The sequence below is a fragment of the Cephus cinctus genome, unplaced genomic scaffold, assembly GCF_000341935.2.
Source record: "Cephus cinctus unplaced genomic scaffold, Ccin1 Ccin1_scaffold0422, whole genome shotgun sequence".
In the NCBI taxonomy this organism is placed as follows: Eukaryota; Metazoa; Arthropoda; class Insecta; order Hymenoptera; family Cephidae; genus Cephus; species Cephus cinctus.
The window spans coordinates 349,699-372,149 of NW_014333105.1; the positions used below are offsets into that span (position 1 = coordinate 349,699).

The window sequence follows — 22,451 nt, forward strand, 5'->3', positions numbered from 1 at the left end:
TTTGTATTAAGAGCGCGCTTTCATTTCGGAGGAGCACTTAGCGTACTGGCGCACTTTCATGATTTCTGTGCCAACGTCGCCTTCGTTGACTCCACCATGCACGCTCGGCCAGGCCAGCTAAACCGCTTTGCCTTGCCTGCCTGTCTGCCTGCCTGCCGTGCCTTTCCATTCCATTCCGCTTCGACCGCTCTTCTCTCCACCACTCCGCTCCTCACCCGCTCGACATTCTAGGCTCACGTTTCTTCTCAGTCTATCTCACCCACGCTCTCTCTCGTCTTCTCTCTCTGTCCGATTCCTGCGCAGCTTCGATCTCTTTCCACCAAGAATATGCGCCCGCTTCGTAACAACCTCGTACCTTGGCTTATGAGGTGCCTCCATTTACATGAAAATTTTCTTTTTCTTAATTTTTCGAAATTCTTCAACAATCTAACTCTTCGCCTATCGAGCTTCAACGAATGACATGGGGGACGGGGTAAAGAAAATATTACAACAGATTTAAATTTGGTGCGTATAATAATTTGGAATTTATGTTTATAACAATTTTTTGGAAAATTATATCTTTTTTTTATATATTATACACAGGTCAGGAACAGATTTATCGTATTCTTACATTAGGATTTTGCCGAGGATAATGACGTACTGATAAGTCGAAGTGTACACTTGTTCCATGAATCAACATGATAAGCAAGGCGTGCTCCTGTATCGCATTAGACATTACTTCGAACCGTGGATCAAAGTTTAGCAGATACGCTCCTGGTGCACCTAAGAGAAATACAGTATAAGCATAATAGAAGCCAGCCAGGAGGTATTGCTACGGGAAACTTCTATTTTATATAAGCCAGCATTAGCTACAGTCGATAAAGACGAATCTGACTGTTGTTAACAGAAATTAAGTAAACTAGGCATTCCCAACAAACATACCATTCTAGAATTAGCTACTTGCATGAAATAAGTAATTACGTCAATTTTACAAAGCTGTAGTCGGATTCATATGAATTCAAAGCATGTAATAATTTGAGTATAAGATTTGTCGCAGGAGGGCAGCACTTGTCGTTCGGTACTGAAGTGGAAGGGGCTACCGGCTGATACGCATAAGAATGATTCGCCGTGGACTTCAATCTTCCGAGAGCCAATCTCCTATATCAAACTTCAGGACGTCGGATCCTTTCATTCTTCCATCCAATTTTCTTGCATTGTGTCCATGTGTTGCGATTCAGTCATTACTTCTTTATTTTTTTTGTCATCTCTCGTCCAAGATTGAATCTTTATTTGTTCATCTACTTTTTCTTCTTTCTCTCTCGATCTTTGGTCAAATTTTTGTAATTCTGGTTGTATCCCCTCAGACGACTTAAGTACTAGAATATTAATTGATATCAATACTAATTCATGGTAAATGCGCGTAAATGATGCGAGCGGTAGGGAACACTAGATTGTTAATAGCTTTTCTTACTGCGCCTTCAAAGATAGCAGGTCCCTCGGAGTTTGCTTATACTACTCCACTTGACGTACAGGTGCGCTTACAACTACCTGGTAAGTTCGAAAAATCAATATTTAAAAAAAGTTTAGTTGAAATTGTAGTTGGAATTTATTGTTGTGCTGTGGCGCCATCTCTCGGTACTTTATGTAATATTAACATTTCCGTCGATAAATTAATTTTTTGAGTTTCCATCACATCTAGACCAACACGAATTAAAATCATATGAATGAATCGAGTCTATTTATTTTAATTCAACGATATACCCAGGTAGTCGCGTAGTCATAGGACATTGCTTGAAATTGTCAAGATCAATCGTACAATTAATATATACAATTGTTTAATTGTGAATATCAATAACTGAATAATGACAAAGTCGTAGGAATTTCCTTCTACTATTGCACCTTTATTTTCGAACGTATAGTCATAGAAATAAAAATGCTATACAATACTCATAGTTCGAGAATTCCTATCATTACAAGTCACTACGATAATATAGATAATACAAGTTACATCAAAACGATACAATAATATAAAATAGTAAAAATCAGTACGGAAAGTCAGAAGTCTTGTATTATAGTTGAGATGACTATGACGGACTTGTTTTTAGATCTCAACAAGACCGTGAAACTCGCTTTCTGCCAAAGGAGACCGAATCTCAGCCGAACATTGTCGAAACCTCAATGTCAGTCTTTTAATTGCATTCAGATGTTCGTAAATCCTAGAGAGAATTTCGGATCTCGAATTGTCTGCCAAGCAGTTTAATTAAATTGACTTAAATATTAACTATGTTTACGCATTAAAACCAGAGTATTTAGCAGAGGATTTTTCAATACACTATATCCATCCGCAAAGTCTCTGTAAAGATCATTCACTAAGAATTCACATTAGAGGAATTCTGTATTTTATCATGAAAAAATGTCACGGAAAATTGCATTGCATGCATGAGATATTTTTCTCAAAACGCATCAGACGAGTTTAGCAACCTGAGAAAAATATTCTGATAATTTGACGTTTGCTTAGTTTCTCGTTGATCCTTTCTTGCGTCTCCTTATCATAGACTTGCAATTATAATTAAAACATTTCACATTCCACAATATACCCTGCTGTAGATATTCAATCAATGCATCGAATCACTGGCGAGTATAACTATAATAGGCGTATCAAAAGAAAAATTATTTTTTCTATGTATATATTGCAGGTAGTTAACCATTTCGAATTATAATAAATAAACTAAATCGTAATTATTAACAAAAAAAGAAATAAATAAAGTGACGCAGGGGAAGTCTTGAGTATATAACATGACATCAAGACGAAGTTGACTGAACAAAGTTTGCAGAGGACCAAAACGAGAAGAGATTAGGTAAGGTCAATCAAGAATAAGACTGATAATTGTTCCTACTCAAGGAACTAGACCCGAGTATCTGGAAGAAGAAGAAGAAGAAGAAGACAATCAAGAATAAAAGAAGAAACAATAGAGGGCAGAATGTCTCTGCTAAACACACTGAGTCGACGTCGCGACGCTTTGTAATCGGCGACAAAATTTGGATCTAACTGAACAAGAATCAATCTCGAGATTCTTTCTTGACGGTTGTTAAAGATACGTCTTCGTCATCACTCTCAACGTAATCATTCGCGTTAGTCTTATTGTTGGCTTCGAAGTCAGTCTTAAAGTTTCCTTGTTGGGCGGTAGCGTCATCCTGGAACATTTGATCGGCAAACTGATTGCTACTCCCGTTACCAGTCTTTGCGTTTGTGCTTGAATTGCCAGTTGAACCGTTCATGTGTATCTCGTTGAAATGTTTGTACAACATCAATGTTGTACCAAACTCCATATCGCATCCGGGTACTTTGCATCTGCAAGGTTGAGCATTTTTATTATATACAGTGTGGGGCATTTCTAGTGACCAAGTCGATTTTTTTCAGATATAAAAAATACGTTTCGGACAGAAGTTGTAGGGTTTTAAGGGGGACAGAATATTCCGTTATTGAATTCCCTCATGAGTGCAGGCATTAAGGTAATTCGAAGGTTAACTATCATTTTTTCAATGGTATGATCGTTAATCGCCACCAATCGACTCAGTCACTGTACATCGATCTGATAAAATTCATTGATAGGAGTTCAATTGCTACCTAAATATTTCATTGCCCTTGGCAGCATGACCTTGGGGTGGTTTCGAATTGGCGTGATTGTCCTGATAGTGCTTCCATAGGCCAGTTACGTTATTCACTTCAGCGCCACAGCCAGGCATCTTGCATCTAATGATAATAGGTCGTTAGCGTTTGACAAAAAGTCATTCAGTTATTGTATTTAATTGTCGATATTGCTTACAGGAAGAAGCTGACAGTTGAGGCTTTTCCTTGCTTTGCTTTCGTCTGTTTGGCAGGATTTGAGTTTATGGCAGTTGTCACTAATTTGTGACTGTCCTGATGATGACGATAATGAGATATGTATTTGTACATCTTGCCACAGCCATTAACGTCGCACTTATACGGCTCCTGTTTGTGACGTGACATCCTCTGTTTCTTCGGCGTATATTCCTCGTCGTCGGAGCAATTACTGTTTGTATCCAAGCCGCCATCTTCTATTTTCGGTGAATCTCGCTCAAAGCCACTCCTGAAGACACTCTCTAAGTTTCCCAAATCTATTCTGTGCTCTTGACCTTGCTGACTTTGACTTCCGCCATCGTTCTTAAGATTTTTCGTGATAGTTACTTCGTCATTTATAAACACAACGTTACTTGACTCCTGAGAATTCTCAGTCTGTAGAATCGAATTGCTGTTAGTGCTTTTTGAAGCACGTTCTTCGTACTTTATCCCTGAACTCTCTTTAGTTAAATGGAGATCATCGCTTTGTCGATATTTTCCAATTGATCTGTTGTCATTGCTCTTAATATAATCATCACTTTTTGGACTGGCAGTGAATTTCTTTCTGTCGTGCATAAAGTCATCGCTTTGATGACTCTTACCGTTTGATTTCTTGGACGTTGCTATGTGGCTGGAATGATCTTCGGACGTTGCTGAGAAATTATCCTTTTTTCCTTGAAATTCGTTATTTCGCGAGCCCGTATCGTTATCGGTAGGAGAACGGTTATGGCTATCTTTGTCGGCTTCATAATAATTGTCATCTTCATTCCTACCAGTTTCTTCATCGATCACGCTCTCCGATCCTTCGAAGCAGATGATCTCTGGTTCCGTCGGTAGCGTCGGGGGCTGTCTGTGACAAGTCTCAATATGTTCCTCCAGACTATCGCTAGTTGGATGAACAGATCTGCAGCTTGTATACGGACACGAGAATACGTTTGTCTCATTATTATGCCATTCCTGATAGTGACGCCACATACTTCCTGGGTCAGATAATTCCTCACCGCATCCTGGTTCGCGGCATCTATATGAAAAAAAAGTCATTAACTCCAGTCCTAATCTCCATGACAATTACTGAACTTACATAAATCTGATCTTCAAGGCTTCCAAAGCTTCGTGATTCTTATACTCATCCTGATTAGTAAAGATTTTACCACAACCGCGTTGCTTACACGTATAAACTTCCTATTAAAAAAAAAGGATCAAAATTTAGGAGTTCCATTAAATGAATTAAACTGGATGAAAAATATAATTAATGATCAAGCCTTCCCTTTGAAGATGGGAAAACTGTAACGTGATTTGTTTTGTCTTAGAGGTCATTGAACCAGACCATGGTGGGATAGGCCATACCTTTTTCGGAGCAATTTCCTCTATGGTTCGATTCCTAGAGACAAATCTAATGACGCTGACTTCGGTTGGTCGGTCAGCGCAAGTTTCCGTGCCCTGGCCCATCCTGAGAAGCACCTTTTCTAACAGGAAACTGGACGAACCGTGAACTCACATAACCTGCACCAGCCAGGGAAAGTTCGATTGGAAAAATGCAATCTTTACTGACTGAAAACTCTGCTTCTCCAATCAGGATTCAATCAGAATTCGATTTTGACGTACTTACCATAAAATTACACACCCGCTCGTAAATAATCACTGATCAATTACTTCACATTATCAGTCTGTCAATAAAAACAATTACTTGTTGTCATGTCAGTGCACAGTGCATTCTAAAAGAAGAAGTTGAGAGTCACTGTTGCGGGATGGGCGCTGGTTCCTCCGACATTCAAGATACCTATGCCCGAACGGTGCTGTCCTCTGTTGTACGGATTATTTATTATTATTCCTTGGAGGCACCGCTAACCATACAACCCCCTACACCGATAGCTAGCAACCACATTAATTCTTGTCATTTTTTTCCGTAGCGCTGCTGTCTCGTTTCCAACGACGGTACCAACTACCAACCGATCAACTCCTCTTATTACAAAGTTCCAAGTGTTAACGCTGGTTAAGGGATTTTGCAGCGCGCTATAGTCAGTCGCGCGTTCTACCTCTCGCGCATCACTTTAACGTTGGGCTGCAGCCGGTCAACGCGCTACGTTTATTCTTATTCAGCTGCAGTTAGTGTCCCTTGAAAGAATTTTAACGCGGTAACACGTCCTGTAACGTAAAATCAGTGAAAAAGTGTAGTGTTTTGTGACGAGAGTGTAATCATCTGCGTGGGATTCAGTGGACTTTCTGGAATAGACGGAACTCCGACACATTGTATCTTGATTACAAAGGAGGGGTAAATATTTCTTTTTTAATTTTATTTACGTACTTGTTAGACATGAAGTGCAGGAGTTATATTTCTGATTTCATATTCGTTTATAAAAAGAGCGCTCAGGCGATTGTTATATCCTGATTTGTTGTCTGAGAGGGAATTTAATGATTATGCGTTATTGCAATTTTATTATCAAGTATATAAAGAAAGGAAAGCTATGTGCTCGAATAAAAACGACTCGTTTGAGCAGAAAGCGGACAGAGGCTTGGCTTTCCGTTCGTGCGAATATTTCGTGATATCGAAGCAACCTCCTTTCTATCTTTTTGGAATAAATGCAATAGAGATTCTTCTCGTTTGGATCCTGAGACTCCAGACGCGAATTCCGAATATTCCCTGAGCTCGGATTTGCGTGCTTTCTTCGACTCTTCGTAAATACTGTAATTACAACGCACTTGAAGATTGAAAGGTGTTTCATAATATAAATTGTTGTAAAGCGTGGAATATAGTTCGTAGCTCACTCTTCACTGAAATGATATAGCCAATCTGGGCGTCACATTAAATGATGTCACTTTCTTAATAACCTTATCGTCTGCGTCTGGCGTCTTCTTTAGCACGCATTACTATATCCTCATTTAAGAATTCACAATGGCGCGTCATCTTGTCGAGTCGATGCACCGCGGTCAAATTTGAATTTTCTTTATTCTATCAAGCACCTCCTATTACGCGGTATCTTCTCAAATTCGGCGTAAATTAAAAAAAAAAGAACTCGAGCAATTATTTCAATAGAGAATCGAAGACTGCTTATACCTGCGGGCCTCTTTTGTGAAAATGCGCCTTAAGAATACTCAGGCGATCCCAGTAGAGTGTGGTGACTGTAAAAGCCTTTTTACAGCAGGGTCCGGAGGTAGTAGCGTTGAAGGGGCGTAAGAGGGGAAGGGCTGTTCAGGATAAGAAGGCGGGAACAAATCAAAATCATTGAACAAACGGCATTGCGTGACAGCTAGAGAGACCTTTCGACCTTTTTTCGACTAACGGTTCTTCGAGCGGGCTTTTGGGAATTTTACAGGCCTGGGGTTTTGCGCCGAGGGTCGTCGGTACGTTGGGATCGAAGAAGGTCGGCCCGCGCAGTGGTAGCCCTGAACAAAAATAGAAGGGCCGCAGCTATACATTTTATTTTTCCTTTTTCTATTTCTCAAGGATCCTCCTAAAGTTTTAGCATCTGACGGGTGTAACGAGACACTGCAGTCGAGTAATTCCTCCAACTAACCAAACTAACGTGAAAAACGAAGACGACGCGATTTGTAAATGACGCTCGACGCTGGGACGCCCAGACATAAACGGATCGATCGCGTCCACCCCTCCATCTTCTCTCTCACTCTGTCTCTCTTCCTCTCACTGCTCCGTACCGGAAACTCAATAGGTATAACAGAACAACCGGGCACTGCGTACTCGTACAATGCATATCGCGTGTGCCCAACTACCGCTTTGAGCTTTTTTCGTATAGCTTTCATGAGAGCGACGGCAACCACGCCAAGCCGAACAAAGAGAACACGAAGGTCTCCCGTTTCCTGAGATATCTACATCTACCTTTATCGAAATTTATACGCCACTCCTTCTACTCCTTTTTTTCTTATTATTTTCTACTTTGCAAAAGTCCTTTCTCCAATTATCTCGATGCTTACAGATTACTCGGCTAGTCTCTCCACCATCTCTCGTAGTATCATCATCTGAGACAGATGCACATAGACTTATTTCTGTCTGGTTCTTCCGTTCCTTCCTTCGCACCCAGTCCAACTTCATTCACTGAAGAGGTCGTGTCGCTTCGCTACTCTCACAAATACTCTCCGTAAATAAACATCAGCAACGAAGTGCTACGTATCCGGCTGCTACGAGACTCTTATGATTCTCCTTTCATGTTGTAAATATAATCGTATTTGATACGTCCGCTTATGGTATCACTTGTACGCATTCCATCTATACCCCCACTAAACTTTATTGCTTGAAACTTTATCCTTACATTTTGTCGTAAGCACAGTCTGCCTAACTACCAATTTCCGGCTCGCCTCAACCCTTAAACTTTAAAGCTATACCATATCCCAACTGCTTGTTAGGCTTTGAAAAATAAACAGTCGTCTGGCAGGGTTGATCTAGGGGACTTGGCCGTATACAAGGGTAGGTTGAGAATCGGTCTGACAAAAAAAAAATAAGCATTTAATTAAAATTTGACTAAGATTAAAAAATTGACAGTTACCACTGTTACCGCTTGGTGTCACTAGTTCCCATAGTTTCTCCCGATCGGCTTTTCGTCCGCTTCTAGGGAATATCCGGAACTGGTCGTTCCGTTCGGTTCTCGCTGAAGCGAAGCGAAGTGGCCATAATCGCCATTGAACAATGGCTGACAATGCTAATGCACACAGGGACTTTGGAACTACGTATACATTAGTTGCTATACATTGTTCGACTATCGCATTATGTAGACATTGACGTAAGGGTGACCGGGGTGTAGGCTCACCCCATGCTAGAGGCGTGGAACACGTGTCTGGCATCTGCCGCGAGGCTCTAGACACGCACGTGACAATCAAACGTATGAAAGATTATCGAATTTTGATTCGAGTTACTTGCCCGTTAATTATACCATAGGATTTGGTACTACGAATTGTGGATAAATAAATTTCAACGGATTTTCACGTCGTGACGTTTCAGCAAGTATATGCAATTTTTTCATCCCTTATTCCGATCGGACGCCTAGACAAGGCTTGGAGAGGGGTTCTTTCCCTTGTAAATCCTCGTGAAACGTATAGGTTTTCTATGTCGCAGGGAGGGACGTATAAATCTTTCCGGTAATGTCAATTAATCTAACTGGGAAAGTAGATGATTCGTTTATCCCAGCCCCTCACAGCATCCAGGCGCGTCGAAGCTTGACTGGAATGTGTCCTTGATCGCCTGAATGATTAGCTTTATATTTTCTGCTGGTCAAACACGACCACCCTTGTTCAAGGGATAGCACCGACTTCCTGTTGCTCCTGGACACTGCTTCCCTGCTGTATCCTGCCTTCAAGTTGCTCCTGTCTGAAGATAGGATGACCAAGGGTGTAATTTGCTTCTCCTGCACGGAATCCTTTGGGTATCATTAGAAAGTAAGGAGGTCCTGAGCTCGTAGCTAACTTTAAAAAAAATAAAGGCTAACCTGCTTTGATCGAAGGCCAGGTGGGAGCTACAGGGCCTTCCAGGAAGCTCGGAGCGGGGATCCGCCTTTCAGCGGTGGATGAACGGGGCAGAGGGGAAGGGAAAGGGAAACAAAATGAGAAAATAAAAAGAGACAATACTCTTGGTCAGCTCGTCAGTAGGATCCTGTATTCGGGACGCTCCAGTTAGAAGGGAAAAGTCGACACCGGGGTACCAGATGCTCTTCGGACGTGGTACGATCTCACTAGGAGATAGTACGGGCACGCCTCTGGTACGGAGTGGAAAAAGATTCGTAACGCCATAAGGTGCCGAAGGTGGCCAGTATGTGTTTCTAGTTTCTCTGCTATGTACCGGGTGTCTCTCGGAGAATCATATAACCTTATTCTCTGATATGCTATTGGGCTCTCTCATAATTTAACTGTCCTCTTAATTCATTTTATTTATGGTACAGACCATTCCATGTAGTTTCCTAGATCAAACGTCATCCGGACCAGACTATCCTGGGACTGGGAATACCCTCTATCAATAAAGTAGCAGACTAGGGCGCCACCCGTTTGGATTAATAATGCATCCCTTTGACGAGGCAGACTAAGGGTTGGGACTCATCGAGAAGGAGAGACAAGTTGGCGAACGCTTATAAGGCACGTTTGATAGCATATCTTAAAAATGCGACGTCCTACCTTTTGCTTCTGAAGATTTTTTAGGGCAAAGTAAATAATGGGAAGAAAACTTAAAGATATTTGGGACGACCTGAGAGATGCTGAGCGTGTGAATTTTCGGATGCACGACGAGTCTGATAAATTGGAATGATTTCCTCTTTTTGTCTCTTTCAGTTTCTCTCTCTCTCTCTCTCTCTCTCTCCCCCTCTCTCTCTCTCTCTCTCTCTCTCTCTCTGTCTTTTCTGTAGCATTCACGGGAAACTTGGCCGGGAATGATGGTTCATTCGGTAAAAAAGTTTCATTCGTCTCGAGACGTTCTTCGGAGCGTTCTTAATAGCAGGGAGCCGAGTGAAGTCAGAAAAAAAGCTGGTCCCAGGGAAAATGAGAGAATGTCAGACGGAGGACAAAAGGAGGAAGAAAAGGAGAAAATAAAGATCCGGAGCACCAAGAATACTCGTCGTGGAATTCGTATGGCTGGGACCACGGCGTTCAAACGAGTGAAAATAATATATTAGGACGTGACGTTAGCGCCATGACAAGCAGAGCCATGCTGCATCCGTAGATGCACGCTGTGCATTCATATCGGAAGGTCATACCCCTCTAAGGCGCAGCCTGCATTCTCATCTTATTTTTACGTCTAGCTATGCTATTCGAAGGCGGCTACGAAATCGTGAAGAATTTCAAAATACAAAAAAAAAATGCACCGCGACCACACGTGTGATATATGATTTTTCATGCTGACTCTCTGTTGCAGCGTGGACCATGAGCCAGCAGACGGATCAGGACCAGGACAAAAGTATGGACAAGAAGGAGATTGCAGAGGAAGAGAGAGAGAAGATGCTAAACGAGGAGAACACGAAACACATCGGTGCAGCCCCAGCATCCGATCTCGAGTCCGAGGAGCAGAAGCCCAAGAAGAAGATACCCATTGGCGGTATAAAGATGCCAGGATTCTGTAGGACCAAGAGCAAGGAGCCGTGCAAGGTCAGTGATGATAAAATTTTCTCATACACTTCGCCGCGGTTTATCGCGTGCAAAAAATAAAAAGTACAAACTTACTCGATATCGATTCGTTATCGCGCGCGCTCTCCTTGCCGGCTATTTTTATTTTACTTTATTTAGCCCTTTTTTTTCTTTCTTTTTGCAATACCCCATCGATCGCAGGTGCACCAGCGATTTGCTTGACGTCATTAGTGCGTGTTTTTAGAACAGGCCTGGGGACTTCGGAACTACCCTCGAACCTCTCTCCCACGATAATGGGATAATGCATCGCGGCGGAGGGGATCGGGCAAGCCATGGGGTTATTTATTTTACCTTCATTTTAATTTTTGTCCATGAAATTAAACGAACCCCCGATCGTCGTTCCGTGCGAGCTCCTCCGCTTCCGTAGTCATAGCGACATTAGCATACAAACAGACGTTCGTTAACGTCGCTTCACGTTTGCCACTTACCATAAGCGTACTTTACACTTCCTCAGCTGTGCACTTGCCGGACATTCGTTTGCTATCGTGAAACTGCACTTGGTTATACTCCAGTCTGTTTGTCTCTTGTCAATCATCATTCAACTCAACATATTCGTAATCTCGTTGAACGACTATTCGATCCATCAACTTCGCGCTGAGAAAATTGTTGCTTTTTCAAATATAAATATCTAAACGTACAAACCCAAAGTGGCTCCGCAGTACTGTAAAAGTGTTCGAACAGTGAAGTGGGTATGTGAAAAATACATGGATAACGTGGTTAACGATACAAGCATTTATCTACTTCACGTAAGCGCCGAATGCTCGAATGTTTTGCCGACTGTCTCTTTAATAATTTAATAAAGCCTTAATTACAAGAGTTCGTGCTCCCGCTGGCCACTTCGACCGAGTCCTCGTTATCGCGTGCAACTTCACGAAGTCCTATGAAAAGTGCCGCTTAGCGTTTTCTCCTAGAACTTTAAGTCGTTGCACCCGAGTAATTTATTTAATTGGCTTTATTCGTCTTATTATCGCGGTTAATGGGGAAAGAAAGTGGTGGCAAATACCACCTTTAAGTTGTTGAGCGATGCGTCACCCTGTCATTGCTATCCATTACATCACTCTAGTCTGCATGATGCATCTAATGTCCAATGTCTACCCCCCTCTTCGCCCCCTCCGACACCCCCATCACTAATACTCCATTGAAGTTGTCACTGACGTGTGATAGGGTGCCATCGACTTTCATAGAAACCTACTATGAGAAGTGCGGTACACCCCCCCCCCCCTTGATTGAACTTTTGGTAATCGCGATCCAAGCTAGTGCGGTTTGGTTTTACGGGGGTTGTTTCGGTTGCAAGGGTGTGATGTTCACGCGCGGGTGAACACCTCGTACTATGCCGTGTCAGTCAAACATTAGGGGTAGAACCATAGGAACCATCTGCTCCTGGTCAAACGTTGCCTCGTGCGTAGATAGATGTAAGCAGCGGAGAACGATTAAGGGAAAGAAAAATAGTAGGGACGCGGAATAATAATTGAGGGCTGGTTAGCCATAACGGCCGACACCTAGGGGGTACCATGTTCGACATAAAAAAAAATTATTTTTCATCCCTTATAACTGCCCCTCGTAAATTATGTTTAGTGCATTTATGGTTGGATTTTTTTTTTCCTTTGGTTGTAATTCTTTGTTATCTGTTTACGGGCATGGTCGTAAATTTTTCCATTCTCCAGTATACGGAAGCTGTGTACTCTGGACCTGGTCTAATATGGTCTCTATAAATAAACTGCATGGTCTTGAGTCACGGAGCCGTTTTGTGTAGACTCAGCTTCGACCGCAAAGCCACGGCTCAATGAGAAAGGTAAGCGTAGCGAAGTGGGTAGGAGATTAAAAAAAAATGTGAAGAAGAAGAAGAGTAGAAGATTAAAAAAAAGGCGTTTAAACTTCTCTTACGGATTCTAAAAGTCTGCCCATTGTCGATGACGAATGACCCGGTTTCTCTGCTCCGCTTGATACGCACGCCCGTTATCAACATTCTGTATTGTCTGGGAAAAAACTACTAGGGGGTCGGTACACTTGCCCCCCGGCTGTGCGTACCTAAGTAACCAGCTACGGGGAAAAAGGGGGGTTCGCGTGCTGAAGAAATAAAATATGGACAATTATGGTGGACATTATTGGTCGAACAGTGTACCCTAAACCAGGTGCGTTCCCACGGTTGCCCAATGTCATTTAGGTTCTGGCTTAGAATGGAACCACTTGTCCTATTAAATTTTCTAGTCCTTTTTTTTTTAACTCTCGTTACCGTATAAAAAGCCTTGCTAGGTATTTTCGGACTTTTACAATGAAAAAGCAAAGCCACTTGTAGTTTCATATACCCAAGACAAAGGTACATTTGGTGCAATTCGAAAGGGGGTCCGATCTATACATTTTTCTGCTTCGCTATGTTCGTCTCTGTCTTATGCACGTAAGTGCTGCTCGCTCTGTCTCTCTTGCACTCACGGTCGGTATAGGAAACCGTTAAAATCGAAGACCCCAAAAGGCCTATTTGATCGGGTTCGCTGTGAACGATGGATACCTTAATACAGGTATATCGGGTTCAATGCACTAGCACCTGTCTCTTAACTGCCTGTTAATTAGCAGGTAGACAGCAACGCGATAATCTAACTCTCATCCGTAGACCGTAGAGAAGCTCGGTCCTTTGTATCTTCTCGAAGCTTGTTACGAGTTCCTGGGTAATTTGGGAAGCTGGAAAAATAAAAATTTTTGTTTAACAAGATTATCCAAGTTTTCGACAGCATCTACCTTTGAATCTGTCTGAGTCGAAGGGGGCTCCCTCTTGGATGCTGCGTAGCTTCGCAGTCTCTCGCCTTTTTGCTTGGTGGATCTGCTTTTTTCGAGGGAGTGCGACGGGGGGGTCGAACCCGAAGCCGAGAACCAGAATAACTGGAACCTTCGCGTCGGGTAGTCCGGAAGGGGGAATTAAGGGGAAGCGCGCTTACACATACACACGTACCATATCCTTTTCTCATGCGCACTTCGAAGGAGTAAATTCGAAATATAAATAAGTCAACAAAGTCAAATAGTTATTTGCACTGAATACGTGGAAGGATCTTGTAAAATTTTGATTAAAACCCCCAAAGTTGATGAAGTGCGTTAAGGGATGCCTTCTAGGCCCCGAAACAGCATCCCCTAGTCCAAAGGCGCAGATAACACTTTGGAACCAAAGAATAATCCCTAATACCAACTAAAGTCAATATAGCCGACTCCCCACAATGGAATCTCCAGCCACTCGGTGCTTTATAAAATAAATCTTTGCTCCTCTCGACGGGGTTTAGTGTTGGGTAATACCTTCTGCCCTGCGATCCCCTCTCTCCCCTGTATGTAGAATATCCCCTTTCTTTGTCCTTACCTCTAACTACCGTTTTCGATCCTGCAAGATAGACGAAGTTGTGGCACCGGATGTGACATTTGCTCTGTCCACAGCTGGCTCAGTCTAGGCACCCAGGGATTCCGGAAGATTCATTTTCTAAAATTTCATATGGATCGACTGGCTGTCACAGCCTATTGCTAGATTACGTCAAAGGGACAGATGGAAATCATAAGTAATTGACGCTTTATACTGCACACGGTGCGTACAGCTGGAACAAAGGATTTTATTCTCTGGTACCCACCGTCCTTTTTTATCCCTTTCGCCCTATCAATGCTATACACGTTCCACGCGCACATATCCCGAACACGCTCGTTACGTACGTGAACAAGATAGCAAGGTCAATAGACAGACTTCAATCGCAATCTATAAAATGCATCCGCTCTCGGGTGCAATATCCTGAAGATTTAATTATGAACTGCCAAGCCAACGAGACTCCCCAGAGTGCAGCTTCATCTCGGTCTTTCCAGTATTCATGTATTATTCAGGTAGATTTTTCACTGGTACTTTTTCCATCTTTGCAGGTCTTTTCAATTTCTCGTATATTTTCATAAAGTCTCTTCTCGCGAAAAATCTATTCATTTTTTCCTTCCGTCTGGTCTCTGCCAATTGAGACTATGAAAACAGCCCCGGCTACTTCCACCTGAAAAGTAACCGTGCATTATTTAGCGGTTGGAACTGTGATACGTTGTTTGGGTTTTAAGGGAAAGAGATAACAGCTTCTAGGGTCTCGGCGGAGTAAAGACTTACGAGGTGTCCATCTTTTAAGTCTTGAGCTTTTAGGAAGCTTCGGGCACTCTACCGCGACACGAGTTAGCTACTTCAGACACGGCTTGTTACGAAACGGCTGACACCGGTGTGAAAGTTGGATGGGAAGGGGATGGAAAAGGGCTGCCAGGGTAGCTCGTAAGGGGTAAGGGATGAAAGTTGTGTCTGATATCGATTGGTGTACGGGTAAGTCCTTCAAAGGCCGCTAACCCCTCGGGGGCAGCACTGTTCCAGAATCCACTTACTTTCCGTCACCCTGTAACCACTCGGTGCCACTTGGCTTACAACCCGTGCTGGCTTTCTACATCTCTCACTTCTTAATAGAACCTCGTCGAAGCTTCCTGAAAAGAATGATTCGACAGGAGCGAGTGTGCAAGTACCGATCCCCCCCCCCTAATGCCTTCTTCCCTTTTCAATGGTTCCATTCGAAAGCGTCATTCACTCGAGAACAAACATGGCTACGATTTATGGAAAAGGACTGGAACTCTCTCACTCCATTAAGGTACACTTAATTTTTGACGTTTTCACCACTCCCTGCTTAGGGTTGCAGAAACGATCTTTGCCTCAGCCAAACAATTGCTACTCTATTAGAGTGAGAAAATATTTGTTCAGCGATTAGAACGATGGGTAGTCGTCAAACATGGCAGGATCTACATATCAGTTGCGAGGCTCTGATTACACTGATATATCCATATACAGGGTGATTTAGAAATACCGAACCACCTAAATATACGAATTAATTGAAATCAAATGAACAGAACCCCGTCTTGAGGTGGTGCAATAGTTCTGAATAACCCTGTATATAAATCGTCTCGCTCTTTTATCGCTACATGTTTTCGCATTGTTGCTCCAGTTTTTCCGTGGCATCGTTATCCAGACTCCCACGTATCCTCTTGGAATTTCCTCCTGGAAGTCGCACCAAACAGATACGAGAAATACATAATTTGATACCGGTAACGTTCAAAATTTTGGTCCTCGTTCTCCAAATTTATGTGCAAGGATGTACAACGTCAAACCACGTAGAACGGAACGTACGCTACTCGAAAACCGGACGTATAGTATAACGTTCCTTTCCGTTCGTCCTTTCGCTTCCTGGACCCTCTGTGGTTCTCGTCACGGTGTCCAGCGTCGCCTTGAAACTGGATGTATCAATTGTTCCATCCAGTAGCAAAAGCGTTTGGTAAATATTCCTGGAATTCGACAAAAAAATATTTATCCGGGATCGTGAACGGTTCTTCGCCGTTGACGACACGTCGCAATCGACAGAGCGGAAAATTATATTTTTCCTCCGTAGCCACCCTTGTTTCCGCTCGTTCTCTACCTGCCGTGCCTGACTCATCCGCCGCGTCGCTGACTACGCAGAAAACGTTGTATTCTCTTTCCTTTCACGTTTTGCTTTTTTCTCCCATGTCTCTTGCTCTTACAAACGATACTCTCGTCAGTAGTTCACGATTGCTTCCTCTCGATACCTTTTTTCATTGTAACCAATTGATGACGGTGAAGAAATTTTGAACGGTCCTTGGCATCGCGTCTCTGTCCTCTTGCTAGACTACTTGTCGAATATCTATGACTGATACGTGGTAGTTCCCTCTTCGGTTAGACAGCCACGCGCAATGGACACGCGACACTACTCGAAATGCACTTCTCTAAATATAGTTGGTCTTCATACGAGCCATGTGTTGCTACGGGGCCTCATTGCTGCGTACTCACAGGACTGGATAGCTGCACGCGTGCGAGCCACATGTCTTCCGCCTGAAAGTCCCGTCTGACGATAAGTCCCACGAGGACGCACTTGAGAATTTTTGAATCTCACAGAGTCTGGAGGATCTCTATTTGAAAAAGGGTTCTATGAAATTTTGATTAATGCCAGAGCCAAATGGGCTGTGAACGACGTGGACATTTTTTCGGTATACCTGTTAATGTATGTTTAGACGAGTATGCAGTTCCGGTTTGAAAGTTCAGAATTTATCGCCGGCGAAGACTTTGTTATTCATTGGAGAATGCGTTTCAAGTCCAAGGTCTGGGTTTTAAGTTCAACGCTCGGTCTAAAAATAAAATCCACGTTAGTAGCTTTTGAAAGGAAGGATCATTAGACTACTTGTAGACGAGCTGTGCATCTGCGCGAACTTTGACCCTTTGATTCCTCTTTGTTAAACTTGAAGCATATTCAGGCATCGTCGTCTGGGACTCGACGAGGAATGACGTCCGCTTGATCTAAAATGACACTGAGGTCGTGAATCTGTACTGTCGACAGGATGACGAGGCTAAGCCTGCTGAGGTTGCTGAGGTTGAACCCACTGCAGTGAACAAGGACGCTGAGAATCCTGGAACAGAGAAGCCAAGCACACCTTCGAAGGATACCAAGGAGAAGGAAAAAGAGGGTCGCAAGGGAATTCTCGACGCCATCAGGCTTCCTCTGGTCTCTGTTTTTCCCAGGAAGAAGAACAAGGTAGGGAGCAACTTTGAACTTCATCGAGCGATCCTGAGGAGGGTTGCGAAATCGAACCCAAGAACTCTGTGGTTTTGGCGGACTCACCCCTAAATTTACCCACAGGTTCCCTCACGAAGCCTTACTAGAATCCCTCTTTTGGCTCTCGGTCACGTTCATCCCACTTGGTCCCTCACTCTCCTTTAGCTTCGATCTTTTTTCTTTCTTCTTCTTCTCTCTATCCTTTCTTTCCCTCTTCTATCCTCGTTCACACCTTATACAATTTATCTTACACCGTGCACCTTTTCCTATGCTATGCAGTACCTGGGCTACTCATTAAGATAGCGCACGGATTCTCAGGCTTCCTCGGTAGTAATGCACTAACCAGGAGGTAGTTCTTGTTACACCTTGACAATAGTGTGACTAACTTCAGACTGCAGTAACTTAGTGCATACATAGTTGACGCACATAAAGCTTCGTTACATGTCTGCATTAAGGTGCACTTTGAAGACTTCAAACAGCTAGAATACTCTGGAGCATTGTCTTCAGTTCTTGTTGGCAGCTCGTGCTGCAAGGTGCTTCCTCGCGTTACATTGTTCCTCGACGATGACTCCAGTCGGCTGCTATCGACCCTAAGATGTAATCTCGAAAGTGGCAGAATTTTTTGGCTAGACGCTTTCAATAACGAGTCAGTACTTCCTTGACCACCTAGATGTGTAGTTTGGTGTTGTGATGGGCAAGCAGAAGATCTATATCAGTAGTTTTGTTGGTCCTGGTTTCTTTCCTCAGGTTCGATGACATTGAGGGATCCTGAGGTGGTTCTTATTTTAAAAGTGTGAGATAACGTGGGGTTCTTGAATTTCAGGAAGGAGACGCCGAGCTGGGTACTACAGGGGCTGTTGGTTTGGCCAGCGTCGAGACTCCGGACGATACTGGAGTCGAGAAGAGCGCAGCTGGCGCTGATGACGGAATGGAAACCGTCAGGCTTGATGGAGACGCTACCGATGACGCTGCTCCGAGCAAACAGCATCCTCTGGTTGTATGTTTATCGGCTGCCAGGAGAAATCTCTTCGTCGTCGGTCAGTGATTATTCAACTTTGTATAATATCTCTTGACAGGATTCACTTGTTATTTATTTTTCTACGTCTCTTCCGTTTCGTTGATTCTTCAGTGGCTACCCTCTGCATTCTTCTGGCCGTGATCATCATCATCTGCGTCGCTTGCGTCGGTCCAAGGAGGAACGTTTCTCAGCAGCTCAAGGATGGAAAGTACATTGAGACCATCACCTCGTGTGGCCCAGTCGAGGGTGTCCTCGAGGACGGTGGATTTGCATTTCGCGGTATCCCTTATGCTGTGCCACCGGTGAATCAAGAACGCTGGCGACCTGCTCAGCCATTGAGAAGGATCGAGCACTGCTGGGAAGGAACTTACTTGGCTCACAATTCGTCAGAGATGTGCTGGCAGCGAGAAACATCAGGACGCGTTGACGGAGTCGAGGACTGTCTCTTCCTCGACGTCTTCACTCCTCATGTGAAATACGATTCTCCTTTACCAGTAGTCGTGATGATAGGCGCCGAAACCTTGACTGGCGCATCGCCCGGAGTCATGCAGCCATCTGCAAAGCTCGCCAGAGTTCGCGACATGGTTTTCGTCAGGCCAAACTTCAGGCTCGGCGTCTTTGGCTTCCTGGCCGTGGAACCGCTCTCCAGATCCACTCATCCTCCTACGTCTGGCAACTATGGACTGTCTGATATCATTGCGGCACTCGAATGGGTGCAGCTGAATATTGATCACTTTGGCGGAGACAAGAAGTCCGTTACGCTCTGGGGACACAGGGCTGGCGGTACTCTCGTTACTACTCTTGTCGGTGCCAGGAAAGCTAAAGGTCTTTTCTCCAGGGCATGGGTCTCTAGCGGCAGTGCCATATTTCCAGGAAGATCTCTCAAGGAGTCCGAGGAGCTGAACAAAGCTTACCTTAATTCCTTACACTGCAGCGACGCCTCGTGTCTCAGGAAGCAAAACAGCGAAGACCTCATGGATGCTGTTCCGGAATCTTGGCAACATGGAACTCCTGGTCTACCTGAACCACGCGAATACATGGCGAACGGGACTCACGAATGGCTTGTTCTCGATGGCGTCATTCTCCAGGAACATGTAGGACAGATCTGGGCCAGAGATGGACTCCCTGTCAAGCTCGTCATTGGGACCACAGCTCAATCCGCTATACCTGCGAGGTATATGAATCCAAACGTCACTCTGGAGAAGCATCAGGTCGAAGAAGTCATCCGGGAGTCGCTCCTGGGTACCATAGGACTTGCTGATGAAGCACTTAGGTAAAATTAATTTCCGAACTCCATTTTGAATTTCTTTAAACATTTTAAAATACTCAACAACGAATAACTTTATTAACAGGCGTTACAATGCTACGAAGAAGGGTCTTCTTAGTCTGATCTCCGACATCAGAGTGATCTGTCCTTTGCTGACTGTTGCTAGACAGCAGGAACATATTCCCTTCTACGTTGTCACTCAACCAAGAGGAGAGTTGGCAGATCCTGACAGCGACGCTGCCGCCATACTGGGATCCTACGCAGCCAGAACACCTGAAGAGAAAAGACACGTGTCGGCGATGCAGCAACTCTTCAATCATTACGTCTGGCATGGAGAAGTGGCTCAAGAGGATCCAAAGGGTGCTAAGAGGGTTCTTATCGTAGACCAGGATATCCTACCGGAAACGGATTATCCCAACTGCGATTTTTGGATTAAGAAGAATATCGTACCCAATTACGCGAAGGTGGAGTAGATCATCCTTGGGCATAAATTACATCGCACTACAAGATCGCATTTAAACAAGACTCACTTTGAGCTCTTTTTTCTTTGTTAGTCAACGGACGAAGCGCGGCTCATAAAAATACAAAGTCTCTTAAATACCTTAAACTACTTAAGTAGCTTGATATGTGTATCCTACCTTCGTGGCGGAGCATACTCACACACAGCCACCATCTGTGGAGATACTCGTTAATAAATATTCAAACGACAGACACACACGCACACATACACAAACATAAAAACAAAAACACTTAGAATAATAATAAGTATATTAGATTAAAAAGTGAAGCAGAGATTAAAACAAAGAAAGAATTATGTACGTGTGCCGCAAAGTAAAATGATAATATGTATATGTATAAATGTGAATCAAATTGTAATATATTGCGTGGAGTTAGATGGGAATGATAATGAAACGGTAATGATGGATCTGCAGAGGAGTCTGCGCAAGCGCGAATGCTTACGAAAGGAAGAAGCGAACATTGGAAAAGCGAAGTTTAGCTAAAGAGAGAAGAAAATTAGAATCGACAGTGCATATTATATCAATATATATAAATATATATTCTTGTAAGGTATGAATGGAGAAGGTAGGGGAAGCATTGAAGGCAGTTTGACGATATTGATGAAGATAAAAAAAATTGAGCCGTCTGTCTGTCGTCCCATTCCTTTTCCATTCTGTGCACGCTGGGGAAGTCACGGCTTGCGAAAATTTCTCGATCCTTGACTTCTCTGCTTTAGAATAAACATATTCTTAAGTCTTGACGATTAGTTTGCTTGAGATTATAAACAGGCGAAAGACAAAACGTCGACAGGTTCCTCTTCGCGGGTGGAAACGTCGCTATGTCTTTTTTAAACCTCGCGTGACCTTTTGATATGCGATTTTACTGATTAAACAAAAAAAATCTGATCGCGTCTGCGGGTATTGACAGACAAATTTTCAAAAGTAACTTTTTTACGAGTATTTTGTACCAGCTTTATTATTAATTTTATTAATCTCATATTGTTCTTGTTTTTTTTTATTAATTGTATTTAATTTAGGGATAATTTTAAGTGACTGTGATCTATATTATCATGGATCACACTGACTGATGCGACGTACTACTACATACGTCATAAGCCAAGACAAAAGACTCTGATTTTTCATTGAAAACTGCCAAATTTTCATAGTCCTTGAAGCTCGACTAACAAAATGGTGTCCCTTAAGGATATTGTGTCCCTCAGGTAAATCTTATGAAACCTTTTGGTCCAATTTTATAAAGACTCTCGGGGTTCTTGCGAGCGTTGACATGTCGGCATGTCCGTAATTCGCGTTTTTCGCGCAAATTAAACAACGTAATTACTACAAGTACTACGTACATAACATACATATATAATTAAATATCTACATTATATAGGTTCCCGTGGACGCGATCGTTCTACACCTGAAAACTGATCGACTCGTGTTGCGTCAGTTTTATTTTAAATGATGGATCACTTAGCGTCACCAAGACTATTCATTACGACGATATTAATTTATTTTCACGAAGATGTGATAAATTAGTATTTATAACTACTCTCACGTAATCAAGTTTACACAATACACTTAGATTAGATTATTACACGCTATATAAAATTCCTTAGCAAGAAATGCGAGTGCGAACGAAGCGACTGTACGTTCTACGTATTTTAGTTGCCGATTTGATTAAAGGAGTGAATTTTTAAAAACTTTTTTTCCAGAAATCTTGAATCTCTCACTTTCAATAGTTTGTCGTTTACACCGCAGGCTTTCCGTGTTTGCTTGCGTTGTATTGTGTACACCAATGTGAAATTATTGTATGTGCCCTTAAATCGATACTGCAAAATGTGATTTTCACAGATGATTTGTCTCCAGCTAATGTATTTTTCTTTGGAATTAACGACTATTGCATTACGCTATTACATTTTTCTTGTACCCCACTGTACCGTCAATAAAGTCGTGTAATCAGACGTTCCAGTTTAGCAAAACATAAATGATACATTCTCCATTCTATTAAGACTAGCTAAAGTTGCATGATATCGCATGAAATTTAATATATTTATTTCATTTGTTCCATATTTCTGGGGAAGCTTTGGAACCCACATATTTTTGCTGTACCTTT

General features: G+C 42.9%; 2 protein-coding genes and 1 long non-coding RNA gene across 5 annotated transcripts; 1 reads left to right on the top strand and 2 right to left on the bottom strand.

The window, feature by feature from the left end:
* Positions 1-1,859: 1,859 nt before the first annotated feature.
* On the bottom strand, positions 1,860-5,593 carry LOC107267634. Its single transcript, XM_015739595.2, has 6 exons — positions 5,451-5,593; positions 5,189-5,344; positions 4,923-5,023; positions 3,807-4,862; positions 3,608-3,733; positions 1,860-3,331 (listed from the first exon to the last, which is right to left on the bottom strand). Exons 2-6 carry the CDS (start codon positions 5,288-5,290, stop codon positions 3,040-3,042), a joined length of 1,677 nt encoding a protein of 558 aa, XP_015595081.1. The 5' UTR covers positions 5,291-5,344; positions 5,451-5,593; the 3' UTR covers positions 1,860-3,039.
* Positions 5,594-5,840: 247 nt separating this feature from the next.
* LOC107267637 (neurotactin) lies at positions 5,841-22,299 on the top strand. Of its 3 annotated transcripts, XM_025084983.1 has the most exons (7): positions 5,841-6,113; positions 9,741-9,916; positions 10,689-10,918; positions 17,338-17,532; positions 18,377-18,590; positions 18,683-19,844; positions 19,924-22,299. In XM_025084983.1, exons 3-7 carry the CDS (start codon positions 10,697-10,699, stop codon positions 20,309-20,311), a joined length of 2,181 nt encoding a protein of 726 aa, XP_024940751.1. In that variant the 5' UTR covers positions 5,841-6,113; positions 9,741-9,916; positions 10,689-10,696; the 3' UTR covers positions 20,312-22,299. The 3 variants fall into 3 exon arrangements, with proteins under 3 accessions (XP_024940751.1, XP_015595084.1, XP_024940752.1); XM_015739598.2 differs by lacking the exon at positions 9,741-9,916; XM_025084984.1 differs by lacking the exons at positions 5,841-6,113; positions 9,741-9,916; positions 10,689-10,918; positions 17,338-17,532 and adding an exon at positions 18,086-18,300.
* LOC112494337 lies at positions 13,721-17,322 on the bottom strand. The gene is made up of 3 exons (XR_003059630.1): positions 16,997-17,322; positions 15,329-16,912; positions 13,721-14,958 (listed from the first exon to the last, which is right to left on the bottom strand). It is a non-coding gene; the product is annotated as an uncharacterized LOC112494337 (long non-coding RNA).
* Positions 22,300-22,451: the final 152 nt, after the last annotated feature.